At 48.4% G+C, this 24,067-nt stretch overlaps 1 protein-coding gene across 3 annotated transcripts in view; it reads left to right on the top strand.

The window, feature by feature from the left end:
- The window catches only part of hmgxb4a (HMG box domain containing 4a), a 63,467-nt gene that overhangs the window by 14,819 nt on the left and 24,581 nt on the right, over positions 1-24,067 (top strand). For all 3 annotated transcript variants that reach the window (XM_072492039.1, XM_072492038.1, XM_072492041.1), the window contains 3 exons: positions 1,462-1,549; positions 9,125-10,062; positions 15,240-15,318. In XM_072492039.1, the coding sequence (XP_072348140.1) occupies positions 1,462-1,549; positions 9,125-10,062; positions 15,240-15,318 (1,105 nt within the window). The remainder of the gene's footprint in view (positions 1-1,461; positions 1,550-9,124; positions 10,063-15,239; positions 15,319-24,067) is intronic.

Raw genomic sequence — 24,067 nt, 5'->3', positions numbered from 1 at the left:
GACCATTGCCTTCAACATCCTGGAATCAGGTGATGGAAGATTTTCCTGAATAATGCGTGAAATGTAAAGTTACCCGGCAAAATTACATTGCTCCGATGACTGATGGACAGCAGGAGTGTATTCTAATTTGAAATGGATCTGTTCCTTCATTATTATTCACCTGAGGATTCACCTGATGAAGGAGCTGCCCTCCGAAAGCTAGTGATTTGAAACAAACCTGTTGGAATTTGATCTGGTGTTGTGAGACTTCTTACTGAGCTCACCCCAGTCCAACGCCGGCATCGCCACATCATGGCTTCAATATTATTACCGCTGTAACCCAGAGATCTCTGCAAGTGCCAATAACGTCACAGGAAGTTTGACCGTTTGCATTTGCAATCTTTTACGTTGACCGCAAGCCTTCTCAAAGCCCCCTGGAGGATGCTCACTTCCCCTGAAGACGTTTCCACAAGCTGCAAGGGGCAAGCATGTGTCCACGACTGACGAGCGAGTTGCTCCCTTTCTCAAAAGGTGCTGCTCCTTCTCCTTTGCCAGGGTCCACCTGGAAACGGTGGAATTTTGAGGGCAGGTTTGTGCTGTAGACTGCTGGGAATTTGGGTGTAACGATCCAAGCTCATTTTCCTTGGGATTCCTTAGCGATCAACGTCAGGAAATATTCACCCCAATTATTGAGGGCCCAGACAACAGAGAGGAAAGACTAGAGTTATAATGCACCACACCACCCATTCTCCGGTTTGGTCCTAATCAAAAAACTTGTTGCTCATCTCTTTTTTAAAAAACATTTTATTAAGGTATTTATAATTTAAAAATAATAACAGTAACAACAACAGTAAACAATGCAAATCCAAATGTAAACATATTGCATAAATCATCTCCATCCCTAACAAGTCCCTCCTACCCTAAACAGAAAATAGCCTAATTTCCCCACCACCCTTAAAAAAATTTTGCCTCTGCAGACAGTTAATTTTCCCCGAAGAAGTCGACAAACGGCTGCCACCTCCGAACGAACCCTAGCATTGACCCTCTTAGGGCAAAATTGATTTTCTCAAGATTGAGAAACCCAGCCATGCCGCTAACTCGGGTCTCAGATTTCGGGGGCCTCGAGCGCCTCCACACTAGCAATATCCGTCTCCGGGCTACCAGGGAGGCAAAGGCCAAGACGTCAGCCTGGACTCCCGGATCTTCCGACACTCCAAAAATCGCCACCTCTGGACTCGGCACCACCCTTGTTTTTAGTACCGTGGACATGACATCTGCAAAACCCTGCCAGAATCCCTTAAGCTTCGGGCATGCCCAAAACATAAGGACATGATTTTGTTGCTCATCTCTTAATTGTCCATTTAGCCTCGACTTGCATGGATTAACATATGCCCTGCTCCTCGCTATTAAATGTACTTGCTTTTGTGTTTAATTCCCACAAAGTTCTGAACTTAAATCCTAGCTTTGCTGTTTTATTTTAAGGAGGCTGAATGTTTCCTGTTGGCTGCCGATTATCATAAGAAAAAAAAGAAACTGCACCATTTAACAGGCGAAGAATTCTACTATGGAGGTATTTGCTGAAGTTATTTTTTCCCATTTTTGTTTCTCTTTGTGATTTCCCTCCTTTGGGTACAAGTGGGGGCACTGGAGACGGTGCAGAAAATAGCTACATGTCTGACACCAGAGCAGAGAGGTTATAAACTGCCTGGAAAGGTTGAACAGGCTGAGTGAGGCTCCTTACTCGAGTGAAGAGAAGACTGAAAGGTCACCTAATAGGCATCTTTCAAATTACCAAAGGGTTTGATCAGATAGCCGTAGGGAAGATGTTTCTACTTGGAGGAGTCTTGTCGCCGCTTCAGATTCTTTTGCCAGTTGCCCTAACTGGTCTCTGGTTACCCCAAATGGAAATTTTTTTTCTCTTGCAGTCTTAGCAAAATTTTTTACTTCTTTGAATTTTGAACACACCTCCCCATAATCTTCTCCGCTTAAAGGAGAATTATCCCAGTTTCCCTCCCCTTCAAAGTCCGCCAAACTCTTTCTTGGTTATGGGTTTCTTGATCTGAGGTGAATTGGCGGGGTCTTTTGATGGCTTGGAGGTACTTTTGAGAGCAATTATGTTTGAATGGCCTATTCCTGGTGCTGCAGCATTCTCCGGGATGGGGCAGGGTCAGTACAGGCTGGACGGTGGGGTACGAGAGGGTCAAACCGCTGTAGTTGCTAGAATTCTGAATGCAGAGAAAACTGAGGAGTGCGCTGATTTGAGGCCATCGAGGTTATGGGAGGGTTTGATAAGGTATAGTTGGGGAAGATACTCCCGCCTGCAGGCAAGATCAGAATTAAGAGCCACAATAGAAAATTCAGGAGGAAGTTCTTTACCCAGAGAATGGTGAGAAGGTCGACCTTGCTACCCCATGAATTGTTTGAGGTGAATAACATATGTATATGTACATTTCAGGGGAAGCTTCATAAGTACATGAGAAAGAAAGGAACAGAAGGATATATTGATGGGGTTGGATGAAGACAGGTGGGAGGTGGTTTATGTGGAGCATAAACACCAGCATATGTACCTGTTGGTGCGCACAGCCTGTTTGTGTTCCAAGTACTTGGTAAAAACGGAGGTCTTATTTGTGATGGTTAATCAGGCTTTGTTACAAATTGGGCTGATGATTCTTTGGGTGGAAGCAAGAGCTCCAGAATTAGCTTCAGCAAGTCTGATTTAGGATGGGGAGGGAACAAAGAACAAAGAAAATTACAGCACAGGAACAGGCCCTTCGGTCCTCCCAGCCTGTGCCAATCCAGATCCTTTATCTAAACCTGTCGCCTATTTTCCAAGGATCTACTTCCCTCTGTTCCCCGCCCGTTCATATATCTGTCTAGATGCATCTTGAATGATGCTATCGTGCCCGCCTCTACCACCTCCGCTGGCAAAGCGTTCCAGGCACCCGCCACCCTCTGCGTAAAAAACTTTCCACGCACATCTCCCTTAAACTTTCCCCCTCTCACCTTGAAATCGTGACCCCTTGTAATTGACACCCCCACTCTTGGAAAAAGCTTGTTGCTATCCACCCTGTCCATACCTCTCATAATTTTGTAGACCTCAATCAGGTCCCCCCATAACCTCCGTCTTTCCAATGAAAACAATCCTAATCTACTCAACCTTTCTTCATAGCTAGCACCCTCCATACCAGGCAACATCCTGGTGAACCTCCTCTGCACCCTCTCTAAAGCATCCACATCCTTCTGGTAATGTGCCGACCAGAACTGCACGCAGTATTCCAAATGTGGCCTAACCAAAGTCCTATACAACTGTAACATGACCTGCTGACTCTTGTACTCAATACTCCGTCCGATGAAGGCAAGCATGCTGTATGCCTTCTTGACCACTCTTATCGACCTGCGTTGCCACCTTCAGGGTACAATGGACCTGAACTCCCAGATCTCTCTGTACATCAATTTTCCCCAGGACTCTTCCATTGATCGTATAGTCCGCTCTTGAATTAGATCTTCCAAAATGCATCACCTCACATTTGCCTGGATTGAACTCCATCTGCCATTTCTCTGCCCAACTCTCCAATCTACCTATATTTTGCTGTATTCTCTGACAGTCCTCCTCGCTATCTGCAACTCCACCAATGTTAGTATCATCTGCAAACTTGCTAATCAGACCACCTATACCTTCGTCCAGATCATTTATGTATATCACAAATAACAGTGGTCCGAACACGGATCCCTGTGGAGCACCACTAGTCACCTTTCTCCATTTTGAGACACTCCCTTCCACCACTACTCTCTGTCTCCTGTTGCCCAGCCAGTTCTTTATCCATCTAGCTAGTACACCCTGAACCCCATACGACTTCACTTTTTCCATCAACCTGCCATGGGAAACTTATCAAACGCCTTACTGAAGCCCATATATATGCCATCTTCAGCCCTTCCCTCATCAATTAACTTTGTCACTTCCTCAAAGAATTCTATTAGGTTTGTAAGACATGCACAAAACCATGCCGCCTATCACTGATAAGTTTATTTTCTTCCAAATGTGAATAGATCCTATCCCTCAGTATCTTCTCCAACAGTTTGCCTACCACAGACGTCAAGCTCACAGGTCTATAATTCCCTGGATTATCCCTGCTACCCTTCTTAAACAAAGGGACAACATTAGCAATTCTCCAGTCCTCCGGGACCTCACCCGTGCTCAAGGATGCTGCAAAGATATCTGTTAAGGCCCCAGCTATTTCGTCCCTCACTTCCCTCAGTAACCTGGGATAGATCCCATCCAGACTTGGGGACTTGTCCACCTTAATGCCTTTTAGAATACCAAAAACTTCTCCCTTCCTTATGCTGACTTGACCTCGAGTATTTCAACATCCATCCCTAACCTCAACATCCGTCATGTCCCTCTCCTTGGTGCTGACATCACAAGGGGGCAGGATTCGCCTCTACCAATGTGCAACATTGGAATGGACTCATGGCCAGGCGGGTGAGGTATTTAAAAACAAAAAGGGGACAATCACGTTGCCCCCAAACAATTAGGGAGAGAAAGAAGAGTAGATATGGAGACAAATCTTAAGAGAGATGTAAAAATAATAGGGTAATAATAGCAGGGGATTTCAACTTCCCCATTATTAATTGGGATGGGTAAAGTATGAAAGGCTTAGGGGGGCGGAATTCTGAAAGTGCGTCCAGGACAGCTCTTTGAGCCAGCACATAGAAAATCCTACAAGAGAGGGGGAGGTACTTGACCTAATTTTAGGGAATGAAGCTGAGCAGGTGGTAGAGAAGTCAGTGGGGAGCATTGCGGTGATAGTGATCACAACTCGGTAAGATTTAAGGTAGTTATGGAGAAGAGCAAAGATGGACCAGAAATAGGGTTGCTGATCCGGGGAAAGGCCAGTTTTAGTAGTATAAGACTGGATCTGGCCAAAGTGGACTGTGAGCAGCTATTTGAAGGAAGATCCATATCAGAGCAGTGGGGGGCGGGGGTCATTCAAAAAGGAAATAGAGTACAATATCAACATGTTCCCATAAACGGTAAAGGATGGGACTGACAAGTCCAGAGACCCCGGATATCAAGGGACATACAGAAATGGATACGGGGAAAAAAGGAAGGCTTGTGGCAAATTCGGGGGGTTCAAAACACCATATACCCTAGAGGAGTACAGAAAGTATAAAGAGGCAAACAAAAAAGAAGTTAGGAGAGTGAAGAGGGGACAAAAACACTGGCGGGCAAAATAAAGGAATATCCCAAGGTGTTTTATAAGTTTATTAGGGGAAACAGGCTAACCAGGGAGAGAGTTGGGTCCATTAAGGTCCAAAGTGGAAACATGTGTCTGGAGCCGAAAGACATAGGCGAGGTATTGAATGAGTATTTTGCATCTGTGCTCACTATGAAGAAGGATGATGTAGGTCTAGAAACCAGGGAGGGGGACTGTGATTAGCATTGAGTGGGAGGAGGCAGAGGAGGAGATTGCAGGGGCTCTGAAATGAATTTTCAAATCCTCTCTGGCCGCAGGAGAGGTGCCAGAGGAAGGGAAGTGGGGAAAACCAGATAATTACAGGCCAGTGAGTCTAACATCAGTGGTAGGGACATTTTTGGTAAAGATTCTGAGGAACAGAATTAATCTCCACTTGGAGAGATGAGGATTAATCAAGGATCGTCAGCATGGCTTTGTCAGGGAGATCATGTCAACAAATTAGATTTTTTTTCGAGGCGATGACTAGGTGTGTAGATGAGGACAGTGCAGTTGATGTAGTCTACATGGACTTCAGTAAGGCTTTTGACAAGGTCTCGCACGGGAGACTGGTCAAGAAGGTAAGGGCCCATGGGATCCAGGGCAATTGGGCAAATTGGATCCAAAATTGTCTTAGAGGCAGAAGGTAATGGTTGAAGGTTGTTTTTCTGACTGGAAGCCTGTGTCCAGGGGTGTACCACAGGGATCAGTGCAGGGTCCCTTGCTGTTGGTAGTGTACGTGAATGATCTAGACATGAATGTGAGGGTATGATCAGTAAATTCGCAGATGACATGAAAATTGGTGGTGTGATAAGTAGCAAGGAGGAAAGTCGTAGATTACAGGATGATATAGACGGGCTGGTCAGATTGGCAGAACAGTGGCAAATGGAATTTAACCATGAATAGTGTGAGGTGATACATTTTGAGAGGCCTAATGAGGCAAGGGAGTATACAATGAACGGTAGGAAGTACAGAGGACCAGAGGGGCCTTGGATGCATGCCCAAAGATCCCTGAAGGCAGCAGGACAGGTAGAGAAGGTGGTTAAGAAGGCATATGGGATACTTGCCTTTATTAGCCAAGACATAGAACATAAAAGCAGGAGGGTTATGATGGAGCTGCATAAAACACCTGTTCGGCCACAGCTAGAGTATTGTGTGCAGTTCTGGTCTCCACACTATAGGAAAGATGTGATAACACTGGAAAGGGTGCAGAGGAGATTCACCAGGATGTTTCCTGGGCTGGAGCGTTTCAGCTCTGAAGAGAGGCTGGTTAGGCTGGGGGTGTTTTCCTTCGAGCAGCGAAGGCTGAGGGGGAACCTGATTGAGGTGTACAAAATTATGAGGGGCATAGATAGGGTGGAGAGGAAGAATGTTTTCCCCTGAGCGGAGGGCTCAATAACCAGGGGGCCTAGATTTACGGTCAGGGGCAGGAGATTGAGGGGATTTGGGGGAATCTGGAAGTCGCTGCCTGAAAGGGTGGTGGAGGCGGGAATCTGGGCAACATTTAAGAAGTATTTAGATGAGCGAAACGCCACAGCACACAAGGCCATGGACCGGACCAGGTGCTGGAGAATGGGATTAGAATAGATAGGTGCTTGATGGTCGGCACAGGCATGATGTGCTGAATGGCCTCTGTACTGAAGGGTAGCTTGTACTGGTTAATCCCTGTAATGAGTTGTTGATTTCCCTTGAACTATAAGGAAAATAATGCAGGGGGGGAGAAAGGATTGGGAAAAAAATGGTCATGATGTTAGTGAGATAATTGGTCTGAGTGCATGGAGTCCATACTGTCTTATAAATCAATTAATTAACGTTTGGCAATGTCAGTTGCATTGTTAAGGGAAACAGGTGATGGGTATTTGAACACATAAATCGGGGACAGCTGGGACACTGGGAGGAGGTGGGTTAACCTCTTCCCCTCACCTTGAACTTGTGTCCCCCTCGTAACTGACCCTTCAACTAAGGGGAACAGCTGCTCCCTGTCCACCCTGTCCATGCCCCTCATGATCTGCCCCAGGGGCTGGTTTAGCACACTGGGCTAAATCGCTGGCTTTTAAAGCAGACCCAGGCAGGCCAGCAGCACAGTTCAATTCCCGTACCAGCCTCCCTGAATGTGGCGACTAGGGGCTTTTCACAGTAACTTCATTTGAAGCCTACGTGTGACAATAAGCGATTTTCATTTCATTTCATCTTGTACACCTCGATCAGGTCGCCCCTCAGTCTTTGCTCCAGTGAAAAGAACCCAAGTCTATCCAACCCCTTTTCATAACTTAAATGTTCCATCCTGGTGAATCGCCTCTTCACCCCCTCCAGTGCTATCACATCATTCCTATAATGTGGCGACCAGAATTGCACACACTGCTCCAGCTGTGGCCTCACCAAAGTTCTATACAACTCCAACATGGCCTCCCTGCTTTTATAATCTATGCTTCGATTAATAAAGGCGAGTGTCCCAGATGCCTTTTTCACCACCCTATTAACCTGCCCTTCTGTCTGCAGAGATCTAAGGACAAAACACATCAAGGCCCCTTTGTTCCTTGGAACTTCCCAGTGTCAGGCCTTTCATTGAATACTTCTCCCAACAAGGAAAGGCTCTGTGTCTGTGTTTTGATTTCACCAATCGGCGTGGATTGTGTTAACATACAACAGTGATTCCCAAACGTTTTTGATTGAAGCACACCCCTTTCAATGGATTAGTCATCACAGACACCCTGGCATCCGTGTGAATATGGAAGTGTCGCATGCAAAGAGTGTTTTCCCTAAAGCTTTAGAGTAAACAACTCGTTAGTTATATCCGTGTGAGCCAGGAGAGATTGGATACCCAGAGAGATGATGGGGGAGCCCGGCGAGAGAGCATGAGCATTGGTACCAGATTATAGAGCGGGCATTTGTAGAGATTATGGAGGAGGGGGAAGAGCAAGAGTACCACCGGGGGGGAGATCGCCAACTGCCTGGAAAAATATTTCTGGATCCCAGTTTGAGAATCGGCAGCAGTCTACAGCTCAGAACTGGGACCATTTGACCCAATTGGTCCATGATTGGTGTTTATGCTGCATGCATGCTTCCTACCATCTTTCGTTAAACCCTATCAGCATGATCTTCTCATGCTTTCTCCTTCATTTACTGACCCAGCTGAGCCAAAGCATCAATGATATTCGCCGTAACTCCTCGCGGGTAGCACGTTCCACAGCTTAACCACACTCTGGGTAAAGTAGCTTCTCCCGCATTCCCCATTGGATTTATTAGTGATAGAACATAGAACATAGAAAATACAGCACAGAACAGGCCCTTCGGCCCACGATGTTGTGCCGAACCTTTGTCCTAGATTAATCATAGATTATCATTGAATTTACAGTGCAGAAGGAGGCCATTCGGCCCTTTGAGTCTGCACCGGCTCTTGGAAAGAGCACCCTACCCAAACTCAATACCTCCACCCAACACCAAGGGCAATTTGGACATTAAGGACAATTTATCATTGGCCAATTCACCTAACCCGCACATCTTTGGACTGTGGGAGGAAACCGGAGCACCCGGAGGAAACCCACGCAGACACGGGGAGGACGTGCAGACTCCGCACAGACAGTGACCCAAGCCGGAATCGAACCTGGGTCCCTGGAGCTGTGAAGCAATTGTGCTATCCACAATGCTACCGTGCTGCCCTTGAGAACAAATAAATCTACACTATATCATTTTACACTATATGATTTCCCGACACATAAACCCTTTAGCTTTAGAAATCCCAACAAGTGGAAACATCTCCTGAGTGTCCATCCTACTAAATCCCTTCAGAATTTTTAACACCTGTCTCGGGTCATCCCCTGCCCAGCCTGTTCAGCATCCCAGCCTTTCTGTCGAGTTGCGTTGCGTAACGATTCACTGTATTTTAAAAAAATATCTTTTCCGTACAAATGCAGAGCTGTCACCGATGGAACCTGTGAAGAAGAAGAAGAAGAAGTCTGAGGGCCATCAAGCTGACACCGCCATGGGTCTCCTCAAGGCGATCACCTCGCCCGTCTCGACAGTTTCAAAACCTTCCAAAAAAGCCGAGAGAGCATTTTCTGCTTTCAGCTCGCCGTCCCATCCTCCGCCGCACCCAGAGAGCAGAAAGGAGCACAAGAAGAAGGCCAGCAGCACAGAGCACGAGGAAACCGCTGAAGAAGGGGGCCTCCACAAGTCGAAAAAGATGAAGCCGCTTTTTGTAAATACGGACACCGTGACTGTGCGCGAGGCGGAGGGCTTGAAGATGAAACTCCTCCTCTCACCCAAGGACAAATCTGGCACGGACGATGAGGCGTTCAACTTTGCCGCGGCGTCCGGCCTCAAGAAGGCGAGCAGGGAGGATCACGCCACTTTCCTCCCCGCCCACAGCATGCCAAAAGCGGTCGTCCGCAAAAAGCACAAGCCGGAGCCCCGGGTGAGCGAGAGCTTCGACTCCGAGGCGCATTTCTACACTGAGGTCCACGCCGGCAACCTCTCTGAGTACGACCTGGCGAGCCTGGAGGCGCTGGATACGGCGTCGTCCTCGGGCGGGGAGCTGGAGGCGGGGGAGCTGATCATCGACGACTCTTTCCGCGAGATGAAGAAGAAAAAGAAGAAAGACAAAAAGAGCAAGAAGAAGAAGGACAAGGAAAAACACCGAGAGAAGAAGCACTCCAAGTCAAAGAAGGGCCACCCCCACTCCCCGGGGAAGGTCCTGTCAGCCACTAAGTGCTGCCATCCCCCGCAGCCGACCATTAGCACACCTCACCCAATAAACGTGCCCCCGCCTTCCATATTCCACATGGAAGGGCAGAGCGAGAAAAAGAAAAAGAAGGAAGAAAAAGACAAAGAAAAGGTCGAGAAGCCGGAAAAGGTGAGGCTACTTCTGAATTTATTACAGCAATCTTCACTGAAGCACCAAATGTTAAAATTGCAGAATTGTTGCAGCACAGAAGGAAGCCAAGTGGCTTATTCTGTCTGTGCCTGCTCACCGTAGGAGCGATGACATGTCTTTTGTCTCCCAACACAGTAGAAAATAAATTAGATGGAGCCTTCCCCAACCCAGGGTGTCCCAACGCACTTTATGGCCATATTTATTACTTTTGAAATGTAGCCACTGTTGTAATATAGGATATAATAGTAATCTCAGAGTGATGCAAGGTTGTTAACTCTTCTACATACACCGATAAAAGCCTTAAACCACAAAAGGAAATCTCAAGAGGGAGCTAGTGATTTGGTTGCATCTTTTTAGTTGTGCAGTGATGTCTTTTATGTTACCTCTGATTGTCAGCTTTGCAGGCACAGCAAGCCGATTCCAGCCTGATCGTACAGGCATGGTGTCCGAGGGACCTTCCTCCAGCAGTTATGTGCAATCTTGAGAAATAAATGTTTCCAGTCTAGCTGTGTTTCCTTTTAAAATCTTATCCACCAGGATTTTCCCAGGCGATAGCTTATTTGAGATGAAGTTCATAAGGTATAGGAGCAGAATTAGGTCATTCAGCCCATTGAGTCGGCTCCGCCATTCTATCATGGCGGCATGGTAGCGCAGTGGTTAACACTGTAGCTTCACAGCGCCAATATCCCAGGTTTGATTCCCAGCTTGGGTCACTGTCTGTGCGGAATCTGCACGTTCTCCCCGTGTCTGCGTGGGTTTCCTCCGGGTACTCCGGTTTCCTCCCACAAGTCCCGAACGACGTGCTGTTAGGTGAATTGCACATTCTGAATTCTCCCTCTGTGTACCCGAACAAACGCTGGACAGGCGACTAGGGGCTTTTCACAGTAACTTCATTGTTAATGTAAGCCTACTTGTGACAATAAAGATTATTATATTATATATGTCCCTCATTTGTGACCTGCGATGCTACAGACCAAGAGCTGGAGTGTAAAATCAGCCAGAGTATCTCCTCCTTAGAATACATGACCTAGGAGCAGGAGTCGGCAATTTAGCCTCCTGAGCCTAACATCCTCAATGTGATCATGGCTGATCCCATCCTGGCCTCAACTCCATCATCCTGCCCGTCCTCCATCTCCTTTCAACCCATTACAAATTAAAAATCTGTCTAACTCCTGCTTAAATTTACTCACTGTCCCAGCATCCACCGCACTCTGGGGGAGCGAATTCCGCAGATTCGCAACACTTTGGGAGAAGTAGTTTTCCCTCAAATCTGTTTTAAATTTGCTACGTCTTATTCCAAGATTATGACCTCTCGTTTTAGAATGCCCCACAAGAGGAAGCATCAGCTCCCCGTCTATTTTATCCAGACCTTTCAGCATCTTGTATACCTCAATTCGATCTCCCCTCACTCTTCTAAACTCTTGAGAGTATCGGCATAAACTGTTCAATCTCTCCTCGTACGACAAACCCTCATCTCTGGAATCAATCTAGTGAACCTCCTCTGAACTGCCTCCAAAGCCACTACATCTTTCCTCAAATAAGGGGACCAAAACTGTGCAAAATACTCCAGGTGCGGTCTTACCAATGCCTTGAATAGTTACGACGACACTTCCTGACCTTTATACACCCACAGTGCTTTTCTGCATTTCGAGCTCCTCGAGCTCTCTCCGCCACTCCATACAATCATGGCTGGGGTTGATTTCTCACCAACCCCTCCCCTGCCTCTCTGCTGTCAGGCTACCTATCTGGCCTCCCGCCTTGGGTGAGGGTTTTGAAATTACCCCCCCCCCCCCCCCCCCCCTCCGTGAAGTAGTTTGGGTCTCCTAAAGGCATGGTAGATGGTATATAAATGCAACTTTATTCCTTCATGGGTGTCACGGTGGCACAGTGGTTAGCACTGTTGCCTCACAGCGTCAGGGACCCAGGTTCAATTCCTTCCTCGGGTCACTGTCTGTGCGGAGTCTGCACGTTCTCCCCGTGTCTGCGTGGGTTTCCTCCGGGTGCTCCGGTTTCCTCCCACAGTCCAAACATGTGCAGGGTAGGTGGATTGTCCGTGCTAAATTGCCCCTTAGTGTCCAAAAGATTGAATGGGGTTACAAGTGCAGGGTGGGGGTTGGGCCTGGGTTCGGTGCTCTTTCGGAGGGTCGATGCAGACTCAAAGGGCCGAATGGCCTCCTTCTGCCGGATCGGTAGCCCATGATTTTCAAAGGAAGAGCAAAGCCACGTGGGTTTCCTCTGGGTGCTCTGGTATCCTCCCACAGTCCAAGGATGTGCAGGTTAGGTGAATTGGCCATGTTAAATTGCCGTTGGTGTCCAAAAACACATTAGGTGGGGTTACAGGGTTAGGGCGGAGGTGTGGGCTTAAGTAGAGTTCTCTTTCCAAGGGACGGTACAGACTTGATGGGCCAAATGACCTCCTTCTGCACTGTAAATTCTATGATTCTATGAAAGCCATCACCTTCATCCCATGCCAAACTCCCAAGTCCTGCCATCGACTCCATTCTCTCGCCACGAACCCCTGCCCCAAACCACCAGCTTAGGCTGAGCGAGACTGGTCTCATGCTTGACAAACAGTTCAACCCAGTGGTGACTTTCCAACCTTGTGTCCTTCTTGGCACAGGCCACGTGCTTCTACCTTCACAAGATTGGACCGTCCTGTTGTATCAGCATCAACCCGCCTGTTGTATCAGCATCGTGCCTGTCACTTCCAGGCTCCATTATTCCACTGTTTCCCATCTTCCATTCTCCTTTAAACTTAAGCTTACCAAAATGAAGCTGCTTGTGTCACATCCCTCACAAAGTCATGCCCTTTTATACATGGAACTGTAATGTGCAAAATTCTCAGTGTTTCCACCCTGTACCCCAGCATGGCGTTGATGTTGTATCGCCGCTGATTCCTGCACCTACTGGTGCCCGTGCCTTCTGCTGTCTAAATCCTACGTTCTGATTTACGTTAAAGGGATTGTAGAAATGTAAGTTGTTTTTGTTTAAAGAGGGATCGGAATTCATGAGAAGGCTATGAGAGACCTTTCCTGATATATACTGGATAAACAGGCCACACAGGTGCTGTATTGAGAGAAATAGAGCTAACCTTTCAGCTCAATGATCTTCCACCAGAACTGGGAAACGTTAGGGATGTAACCGGTTTTAAGCAAATGGGGAGGCAGGGGAAAACCAAAGAGAAGACCTGTGACAGGTATGAAAGTCAGAGTGATTTAATGAACAGCAGAATCAGTTCCAGCATCTGATGTACCAATAAACATTCTTGACCAGTGACCAATGAGAAGGGAAGCAATGCTAGATGTTGTTCTGGAGAATGAAGTAGACTAAGTGGACCATGTTTCAGTGGGAGAGGATTTGGGAAACAGTGATCATAATATCAGGATTAGAATAGTAATTGTAAAGGATAAGGCATAACCATAAGATCTGACCCAGGTGATACAGATGAGCAGATATTATAGTAAATCTGTAAACACAATTAAGGGAAGTAATTTTATAATTTACGTAGCACATTCATTGGTCCAGATTTGGCTCTGGTAAGGACATTGTCAACACTCACCATTATTGCCGCACTGAAGGTGACAGCAATTTCGGGAGTCTAGACACGTGCAGATTAACATGGAAACACAGCGGTTAGCACTGCTGCTTCACAGCGCCAGGGACCCGAGTTTGATTCCGACCTCGGGTGGCTGTCTGTGAGGAGTTTGCACTTTCTCTCCTGTCTGCATGGGTTTCCTCCGGGTGCTCTGGCTTCCTCCCATGGTCCAAAAATGCGCTGATTAGTGGATTGGCTATGCTAAATTGCCCCTCGGTGGGATTACGGAGATAGGGTGTGGGGTTGGGCCTAGGTAGGGTGCCCTTTCAGAGGGTCAGTGCCGACTCGATGGGTCGAATGCACTGCAGTGAATCTATGATTCTACGATTCCAAGTTGCTGTCAGTGTGTCTAGACTCCTCCATGGGAGGCAATGTGGAGGTTCCCACAGATTGCATTCTTGAATTGATGAGAACTTCCACTCTAACACCAGGTTTTGCTGAAAAAATGAAACCTGGGAACTGTAACACCTGTTGAAGTACAATTGGGTTTTTAACTTCCTAATTACTGCTGCACACCCGACCTGACCGCAGTAAAGACTCATTTTCTATTTGGGTGATATTCAGTTTCAAAATTCCAAATTTTAGACACTTTTCTTTCTTCAACTGCCTGTTTCTCTTTACACTCACTTCTATTTTGAAACAGTCCCACATTTATTTTGCGAAATCAAATTTTAACTTAAAAATGAAGGATACCAAGTGCTTCTAATTGTCTGGTTTGTTTGCGAGTGCTTTAATTTTTTTTAATTGATTGCCTGCTTGCTGGCACTACTACTCTGCACGGCCCAGACATCACGTTCACTTGGCGGCGGTTTAATCTTTGGATAAAAGCGGAAAAATTCCCGTCACAGAGATTGCTTGATGTTTGTAAGGTAGACGCCTTCGAGGTCTGTGACGAGCGCTCCGTTTCGCTGCCGACTCCCAACACCTGGGCAATAGTTCACCACTTACTCTTTGAGCTATAATGCCGTGCCTATCTAGCAAGATGCGGGAAATGCTCAGCAGGTCTTGCAGGATCTCTGGCCTGCTGAATATTTCCAGCATTTTCTGCTTTATTTCAGATTTTGTGCATTCGCATTCTCTTGTTGTAGCCAGTTGTAGCAGCCAAAGGATATGTTGCAAGCGTGGCTCCTTTTATATTACTCACTTAGCCTGATCTATTTGAACTCAGCAACAACACAGGCAAACGATTGCTAGTTACTTTCAAGTAAACCATCAGCTGGAACTTGCTGACAAATAACTTCTTCGTAATGATTCCACCTGGGCTGAGGGTTGAAGCGCGATGCATTGCTGGAACTGAGTGAATTAAACTTTACTCACCATCTAACAATGATAACTGATCTGGGACTGCTAGAGGCTGAAATGGGGTGCCTGAATAAGGAAACGGAATCATCCATCAACATGGTCGTCACAGAAGAGCATTCAAGAAAGTTAATTAGAAAAAGCAGCAACTTGTCCTCACCTCGTAATTGATCATCGGACTGCAGCAGTTTATATGCTAAAGCAGGCATCACGGTGATTGCGAGTTTCTTTCCTAATTATATTTTTAATACTTTGTTGACAGAAAAAGAAGAACATGTCTGCTTACCAGCTGTTTTGCAAGGAGTACCGTATTAACATTGTTTCTGAACACCCAGGAATAGGTGAGAGTGTTATTTAATGCATGTTGTCGGTATATTTGTTTGTTGAAAGCGAGGGCCTCTTTCCTTGGGTATTTTTCCCTGATATAGGAGACTGGGGATCTGGTGGACTAATGCCCTGAACTAGTTGTTAAGAGACCAGTTTTGGAATATCCCTCTTTGTCTCCAGAGGCTTCTGTCAAGGCTTGGCTGCTGATCGTTCGATTGATCAAACCATGGGATGATACAGCCAGAGGAGGCCATTTGACCTCCTGGGTCTGTACTGCTTCTTTGATGGATCTATCCAATTAGCCCTGCCCTTTCTCCGAAACCCTGTTCAAAAACAAAAAATCCCCATCAAAGTATTTGTCCAGTTCCTTTTAGAAAGTTGCTTTTGAATCTGACTTCACCACACTGGAAGGCCAGGTCATCGTAGCTAGCTGCATAAACTAAATTTCCTGTATGAGAGGAGTGCTGGTTGGTTAACACTTGCTCTCTGATTGATAGAGACATTGCCATGATCAGTGTACGAGTTGAAGATGACTGACCATTAACTGCCAAACACTGTTTGCAACTTAGATCTGGTCAAGGCATTGCCCTGAGGAATTAACTAGCGAATGACTGTCACTTGTAACAATGCTGTGTCCATGCGCTCATACAGTATAAATTGTTGTTCCCGTTACATTTAATATTGTTGTGAATTGACCTGATGGGTGCAAGCACGGTAGCACAGTGGGTAGCACTGTTGCTTCACAGTGCCAGGGTTCCAGGTTCGATTCCCGGCTTGGGTCAGTGACTGCGGAGTCTGCACGTTCTCCCCGTGTCTGCGTGGGTTTCCTCCGGGTGCGCCGGTTTCCTCCCACAAGTCCCGAACGACGTGCTGTTGGGTGAATTGGACATTCTGAATTCTCCCTCCGTGTACCCGAACAAGCGCCGGAATGTGGCGACTAGGGGATTTTCACAATAACTTCATTGCAGTGGTAATGTAAGCCTACTTGTGACAATGAAGATTATTTTTAAAAATAAATTTAGAGTACCCAATTCATTTTTTCCTAGTAAGGTGTAATTTAGCGTGGCCAATCCACCTACCCTGCACATCTTTGGGTTGTGGGGGTGAAACCCAATCAAACACGGGGAGAATGTGCAAGCTCCACACGGACAGTGACCCAGGACCGGGATCGAACCTGGGGCCTCGGCGCCGTGAGGCAGCAATGCTAACCACTGCGCCACCATGCTGCCCTGATAATAAAGATTATTGCAAAAACGACGAAAAGCTTTGATTTTTTAAAAAAAATCAAAGGGGTGGCGCAGTGGTTAGCACTGCTGCCTCATGGCGCCGAGGACCCGTGGATTCTGGAAAATTGTTTTCCTCAAGTCGCCCCTGTTTTTATCTTCTCCTATTACCATAACCCTATGTAGCCTCTTTCCAAACCTGTTTATTGTGAATGAAGATTTTTTTTTTGGAGAATAATGAAATGTCTCTTCTCAACCACTCCGATCTGGTGGGGTAGCTTACTTTGCCTCCCTGGCAGACTGTACAAATTCCATTAGTGTGATAGGGATGGGGACCACAGGAAATCATATTACCACAGGCCCGAAGTTTCCATCATGAAATACGGGAGGAAAGAATTCCACGCGTGTAAGGGGCCCCATATCCACCTATTGTTAATGTTATGCAAACAATTTATGGGTCAATGACATTGAAATAGATCTTTGTTTGTTTGCTCGTAGCTACTGGGGGGTTCAAATGAAAATTGTCAGTCGGGAGAACAGATGCTTGAGAAGTCACAAAAATGAACTTGCATTGTGGTCCCCATCATGTCGTGGCAGCACAGTCATTTAACTTGTGTTGCCGAGCATTGAAACTGTGCAGCTGAGCTCTGGAAACATTCGCTGTGAATTGATATCCGGATTGGGAGATTTCTGGGGCGGCATTGCTGCATTGCGGCGCCGAAGACCCGGGTTCGATCCCGGCCCCCCCCCCCCCCCCCCCCCCCGGGTTGCGCAGTCGTTTGGTAACTCATCTATCTTGGTGTTTTAGGGGGGAAAAAAATCTTATTAGGTTACTCCTCAATGTTGGCCTCAAACAGGTTTTGGAACAGACCGACAAACTGCCCTCAAGTAGCCAGGAAGCCTTCCTCTGACCCTCGGGTGGCGTACTTAATCTTCTCCAGGTGGAGAAATTCCGAGAGGTCAGCGAGCCAGTCTGCAGCTGTGGGTGGTGCTGCCGATCGCCAGCCGAGCAGGATTCTCCGGCGTGCGATTAGGGAAGCGAAAGCGAGGGCATCGGCCCTGTTCCCCATGTGTAGCTCTGGCTGCTCCGATACCCCGAAGATTGCCCCTATTGGGCATGGCTTCACCCTCACCCCCACAACCTTGGACATTGCCTCGGAGAAGGCTGTCCAGAACCCAGCAAGCTTGGGGCAAGCCCAAAACATGTGGGTGTGGTTGGCCGGACCCCTCTGGCACTGTTCACATTTATCCTCCACCTCCGGGAAGAACTTGCTCATTCGGGTTCTGGTCAGGTGCGCTCAGTGCACCACTTTGAGCTGCATTAGGTGCAGGATGCGGTGGTGCTCACCCTGCTCAGTGCTTCGCTCCAGAGTCCCCATCCTACCTCTGTCCCCGGTTCGTCTTCCCATTTTTGTCTGATCTCGTCCAGTGGAGTCCGGGCTCTGTCCAGTAGCTGTCCGTATATTTTCCCACGTAGTCCCCCCTTCCCGTTGCTTGTGCCTATCAGGTCTTCTAGTAGTGTGGTTTCTGGGGCCCCAGGGTACCCCACTGTCTCTTTGCGGAGGAAGTGTTTCATTTGGAGGTGTCTCATTTCCTGTCCTTTTGCTAGCCTCCACTCCCTCGTCAGTTCGTCCAGTGTCGCCAGTCTGTGCCCTATGTAGAAGTCCCCGACCGTCAATGTGCCCCCGTCCTGCCTCCATGTTTTGAAGGTGATATCTAGCATGGCTGGGGGAATCTGTGATTGCCGCAAATGGGGGCCATGGGGGGCATTTTAGTTATCCCGAAGTGTTGTCTGAGCTGGGTCCATGTTCTCAGCGTGGCCGCTATCACTGGGCTTGTTGTGTATCTTGTTGAGGAGGATGGGAGTGCTGCTGTGGCCAGGGCCCGGAGGGTCGGTCCTTGACAGGATGCCTCCTCCATTTGTACCCAATCTGTGTCAGGTTCTTGTACCCATCCCCTCACTCTTTCTGTCGTTGCTGCCCAGTGGTAGTATTGTAGGTTTGGTAAGGCCAAGCCCCCTTTTGACTTTCCTTCTTTGCAGTGTCTGTTTTGGGATTTTCGGGTTCTTACCCCCCCCCGACACAAACGCCATGATTAGACTGTCTACGTTTAGGAAAAAGGCCTTGGGGATGAAGATCGGTATGGATCTAAACAGGAAGAGGAACCTTGGCAGTACGTTCATCTTGATCGTCTGCACTCTCCCTGCCAGGGAGAGTGGGAGTGAGCCCCATCTTTGAAGGTCTCTTCTTACTTCCTCCACCAGGCTGGTCAGGTTCCACTTGTGGATCGGTGTCCAGTCTCTGGCTATCTGGACCCCCAGGTAATGGAATCTGTTCTGGGCTGTTTTGAACGGGAGCCCCTTCAGGTCTCTCCCTCCCCCCTTTGGGTTCACTGGGAATGCCTCGCTTTTGCCCAGGTTAAGTTTGTAGCCCGAGAAGGTTCCAAACTCTTTCAGCATTTGCAGTATTGCCTTCAGTCCCTCCTGTGGCTTTGAGACATAGAGGAGCAGGTCATCTGCATAGAGTGAGACTCTGTGCTCTCTGTCTCCTCTCCGGATTCCCTTCCAGCTTTTCGCATCCCGCAGGGCTATCGCCAGAGGTTCGATCGCTAGCGCGAACAAGAGTGGGGACAGGTGGCAGCCCTGTCTTGTTCCTCTTTGCAGCTGGAAGTATTCAGAGCTGGTGGTGTTAGTTTGGACGCTCGCTTTGGGAGCGTTGTACAGGAGCCTCACCCAGGCGGTGAACCCCGCTCCCAGCCCAAACCGTTCCAGTACCTCGAGGAGGTATTTCCATTCGACTCTGTCGAAGCTGGTACACTGCTTTCCTAGTGGATAGCAGATTAAAGTCCATTTGCAGCTTTTTCCTCTCCGCCAGCAGCTCTACGGTCGGGGCCTCGGAGTATTTTCTGTCGACTTCCAGGATGGAGTCCACCAGTTGTTGCCTGGCCACCGTCTCTTCCCTATCTTTGCTTGCCTTGTAGGCTATGATCTCTCCTCTAATCACGGCCTTCAGTGCCTCCCAGAATGTGGAGGGTGAGACCTCCCCGTTTTGGTTGTTACTCACGTAGTCGCCTATGGCCCGTGATGTTTTCTGACAGAAGGCCTTGTTGGCCAGGAGATCCGTGTCCAGCCTCCATGTGGGGCGCTGGGCACGGCCTGTCTCCAACCTCACATCCATATAGTGTAGAGCGTGGTCAGAGATAGCGATCGCGGAGTACTCCGTTCCCGTGATCCCTGGAAGCGCCGATTTCCCCACTGCAAAGAAGTCGATATGGGTGTATACCTTGTGTACTTGTGAGAAGTATGAAAATTCCTTCTCTCCCGGGTGCAGGATCCTCCATGGGTCCACCGCCCCATCTGCTCCATAAATGCTCCTAGTTCCCTAGCCATGCTAGTCTTTTTCCCTGCTCTGGGGTTTAATCGGTCGGTCAGTGGGTCCTGTACACAGTTGAAGTCGCCCCCCATGATCAGTCGGTGTGTGTCAAGGTCGTGGATTTCTGCCATGGTCTTCTTTATGAATTCTGTGTCGTCCCAGTTGGGAGCGTACACACCGTCCCCCTGTGTCCGTAACTGTCTTGGTTTCCGTAAACCTCGTCCTCTTACTAATTAATATTGCTACTCCCCTAACCCTCGTCCCGTAGCATGAGTGGTACGTCTGTCCCACCCAGCCCTTCCTTATCAGCCGTCGGTCCTTCTCCATCAGTTGCGTCTCTTGTAGGTAGATTATGTCTGCTTTTAGGCTTCTTAGGTGGGTGAAGACTCTGGATCTTTTGACCGGGCCGTTGAGTCCCCTTACGTTCCAGGTAGCAATCCTGGTGGTTTTTTTTTTTTTTTGACCCCCCCTGTCCTGCGGGGTCACCCATATTTACTTGGTGGATGCGCCCATGCCCTCCGGGGTTTCTCTTCGTTAGGGGGCCGTACAAAATGGCCGAGGTCGTCGCTCTCACCATGAGGTTGGGCCCCAGGGCGTCCGGGGTTTCCTTTTGGCCAGGGGGCACCCACCATGGCCGCCAGCTGTGTATACGCCACGTGGCTGCGCCCCTGCACTCCAGGGTCTCCCTTCGTCCTGAAGCCATCCCGAGTGTGGCACCATCTTGGTTCCTCGCGCTGCTCCATGTCTGCCGAGGCCTGTGTTTGTGCTGCTTATCTACCTCACCCTTCCCTTTGCTTCTCTTTTGTTCTGCGCTCTCCCCCCGACTCCTCTCTCCTCCCCCCCCCCCCATTGTCCCTGTTCCTCTGTTTCCCCCACCCTCTTCTGCCCTGCCCACCCCCCTTCTCTTTGTGCCAGGCGCTCCCTCTCCCCTGAGAAGTGCGCCGCGGCCCTCCTTTCTTCCTGCCCTCCCGTGTTAGCCCTCCTCGCCAGCACGGTGGCCCCCCCTCCCAGTACTTGCCCTGCTCTGGTCCTGTTTTACCTTCCTTTTGCTAGCCCTTGTCTCGCCCTCCTGTCCGCCTTTTTCACCCTCATTCACCTTGCTTCGCTCCCCCCCGAGGGCATCAATTTAAGATCAACAAAACATGGGGAGGTCAGGATGGTTTTTTGCCCAAAGAGTCATTTGTGGAGGCCAAATTCATAAAACTTTTAAAAGGGAAAATGTTAAAGAGTGTCATTTTGAATACAGAGTGTTCTTTTTAAAAATAAATTTGAAGTACCCAATTCTTTTTCCAACTAAGGGGACAGTTTTGCGTGGCCAATCCACCTAGTTTGCACATCTTTGGGTTGTGGGTGAGACCCACGCAGACATGGGGAGAATGTGCAAACTCCACACGGGCCGGGATTGAACCTGGGCCTCAGCGCCGTGAGGCAGCAGTGCTAACCGCTGTGCCGCTCATGAATACAGAGTGTTCTTTTTTTAAAAATATTTTTATTCTCCTTTTTCACATTCTCCCTTTTATACCCAACAATAATCAGTAACGAATGTAATGTCAATCCCCATATCAATACAATAATCCAATCCTCCCACCAAACCCCCAGACATTAGCCCGCATGTTAACATAAACAAATGACAAAGAGGAATCATCCATAGTCACCAATAACACATACAGCCCCCCTCCCCCAACCCTCCCAGCCTCCTCCCAGCCCCCCCTAATGTTCGATGTGATCCAATTCTCGAAAGTGCATAATGAATAACGCCCATAAATTGTACAACCCCTCCATCCTTCCCCTCAATTCAAATATGACCTTTTCAAGTGTCAAGAATTCCAGCAGGTCCCCCCCGCCCACATCAGGGCACAGACCTCTCCACCCTAACAGGATCTGCCTTCGGGCGATCAACGAGATGAAGGCTACAACATCTGCCTCCGTGCCCGTTTCCAACCCCGGCTGGTCCGTCACCCTGAATATGGTCTCCCAAGGGCCCGGGTCCAGTTTCACCTGAACCACTTTAGAGATTACCCTAAAAACCTCCTTCCAGTAATCCTCCAGGTTTGGACAGGACCAAAACATATGAACGTGGTTTGTGCGCAACCCCCCCCACACACACACACACAGGTTCACACACATCCTCGCCCTTGTAAGGTGCGCTCCATATACCACATTCAGCTGTATCAGCCCCAACCTCGCACACAAGGTGGAGGCGTTCACCCTCCGGAGCACCTCACACCAGAACCCCTCCTCCATACCCTCTCCCAAATCTTCGTCCCACTTTGCCTTGATCCCTTCCAGCGGCGCCTTCTCCTCCTCCAAAAAAGCCCCGTAAACCGCTGATCCTACCCTTCTCCAGTCCCCCTGTCATCAGCACCTCCTCCAGCAATGTGGAAGGCGGCTCAATTGGGAAGCTCTGTATCTCCTTTCTGGCACAGTCTCGAACCTGCATGTATCTAAATATTTCCCCCTGCTCCAGCCCATACTTCGCTCCCAGCTTCTTCAATCCCACAAACCGAACCCCAAGAAACAAATTTTTTACTGTCCTAATTCCTTTCTCCTCCCATCTCCGCAAATTTCCATCCCACTTCCCTGGCTCAAATCTATGGTTCCCCCGAATCGGCATTTCCCTTGACCCTGCCCCCAACCCGAAGTGTTGGCGAAACTGCCTCCAAATTCTCAACAAAGCTATTACTACCGGACTCCCTGAGTATCTCCCCGGGACCGTCTGGAGCAGCGCTGTCGCTAGCGCCTTCAATCCCGACCCCCTACACAAACTCTCCTCCATTCTGACCCATTGGGAGTCAACCCCTCTGACCCAGCTCCGTACCTTCTCCACATTCGCTGCCCAGTGATAATACATCAGGTTCAGAACACCCAAACCCCCTGCCTACCATTAGGCTGGTTTAGCACACTGGGCTAAATCGCTGGTTTTTAAAGCAGACCAAGGCAGGCCAGCAGCACGGTTCGATTCCCGTACCAGCCTCCCCGAACAGGCGCGGAATGTGGCGACTAGGGGCGTTTCACAGTAACTTCTTTGAAGCCTACTCGTGACAATAAGCGATTTCCATTCATGGGGCTGTTTAGCACAGGGCTAAATCGCTGGCTTTGAAAGCAGACCAATGCAGGCCAGCAGCACGGTTCGATTCCCGTACCAGCCTCCCCGAACAGGTGCCGGAATGTGGCGACTAGGGGCTTTTCACAGTAACTTCATTTGAAGCCTACTTGTGACAACAAGCGATTTTCATTTCACTTTCATTACCTTCCTCTCTCTAGTAGCACCTTTCTAATTCTGGCCACCTTCCCTCCCCATATGAACGAGGTAATCATCCCATCAATCTCTCTGAAAAATGCCGTTGGCAGGAAAATCGGCAGGCATTGAAAAATAAATCGGAATCGCGGCAGCACATTCATTTTAACCGCCTGTACCCGACCGGCCGGTGATAGGGGGAGACCAGAATACAGAGTGTTCTTATCAGCCTTTCTCCTATGTACTTGTTTTACTGGCGTCTGTTGAGGGTTCTGAGCATGCCCAAGCTTTGGGCGGCTTTTTCAGTCTGCAAGAGGGTGACCTGTAAGCAAGGCACGTTTTACTACAGCTCCTGTTTTCATAGTTATTACTGTTACTACTGTTCTGCTAAGTTGCTGTTCGTGTTCAACAATGTTATATATTTATGTAAGGAAGTTCCTTCTTTTAAACAACAACCACCTTTTGTGGTCTCAAGTTGCCACAGAAAGGATAAATACTGAGAAAAATGTAACATTTAGAAGGGCACAGAGGAGGGGCAGGAGCATGGGATTAGGTGCCTGGCTCATTCCGAAAGCCAATATAAGCACGATGGGCTACGAGTATACACGCGGTTATCATGTGCTTTCTTAAAACTCTCTCCAAATTAAAAATGTTACGGTGAGGAGAATATTAAGCACGGTAGCACAAATGGACAGCACTGTGGCTTCACAGCGCCAGGGTCCCAGGTTCGATTCCCCGCTAGTTCACTGTCTGTGCGGAGTCTGCACGTTCTCCCCGTGTCTGCGTGGGTTTCCTCTGGATGCTCCGGTTTCCTCCCACAGTCCAAAGACGTGCAGGTTAGGTGGATTGACCATGATAAATTGCTCTTCGTGACCAAAAAGGTTAGGAGGGGTTATTGGGTTACGGGGATAAGGTGGAAGTGAGGGCTTAA

The sequence above is a fragment of the Scyliorhinus torazame genome, chromosome 29, assembly GCF_047496885.1.
Source record: "Scyliorhinus torazame isolate Kashiwa2021f chromosome 29, sScyTor2.1, whole genome shotgun sequence".
Taxonomy (NCBI): domain Eukaryota; kingdom Metazoa; phylum Chordata; class Chondrichthyes; order Carcharhiniformes; family Scyliorhinidae; genus Scyliorhinus; species Scyliorhinus torazame.
The sequence above is the reverse complement of the archived record's forward strand: the minus strand, read 5'-3'. Positions and strand labels throughout refer to the sequence as shown.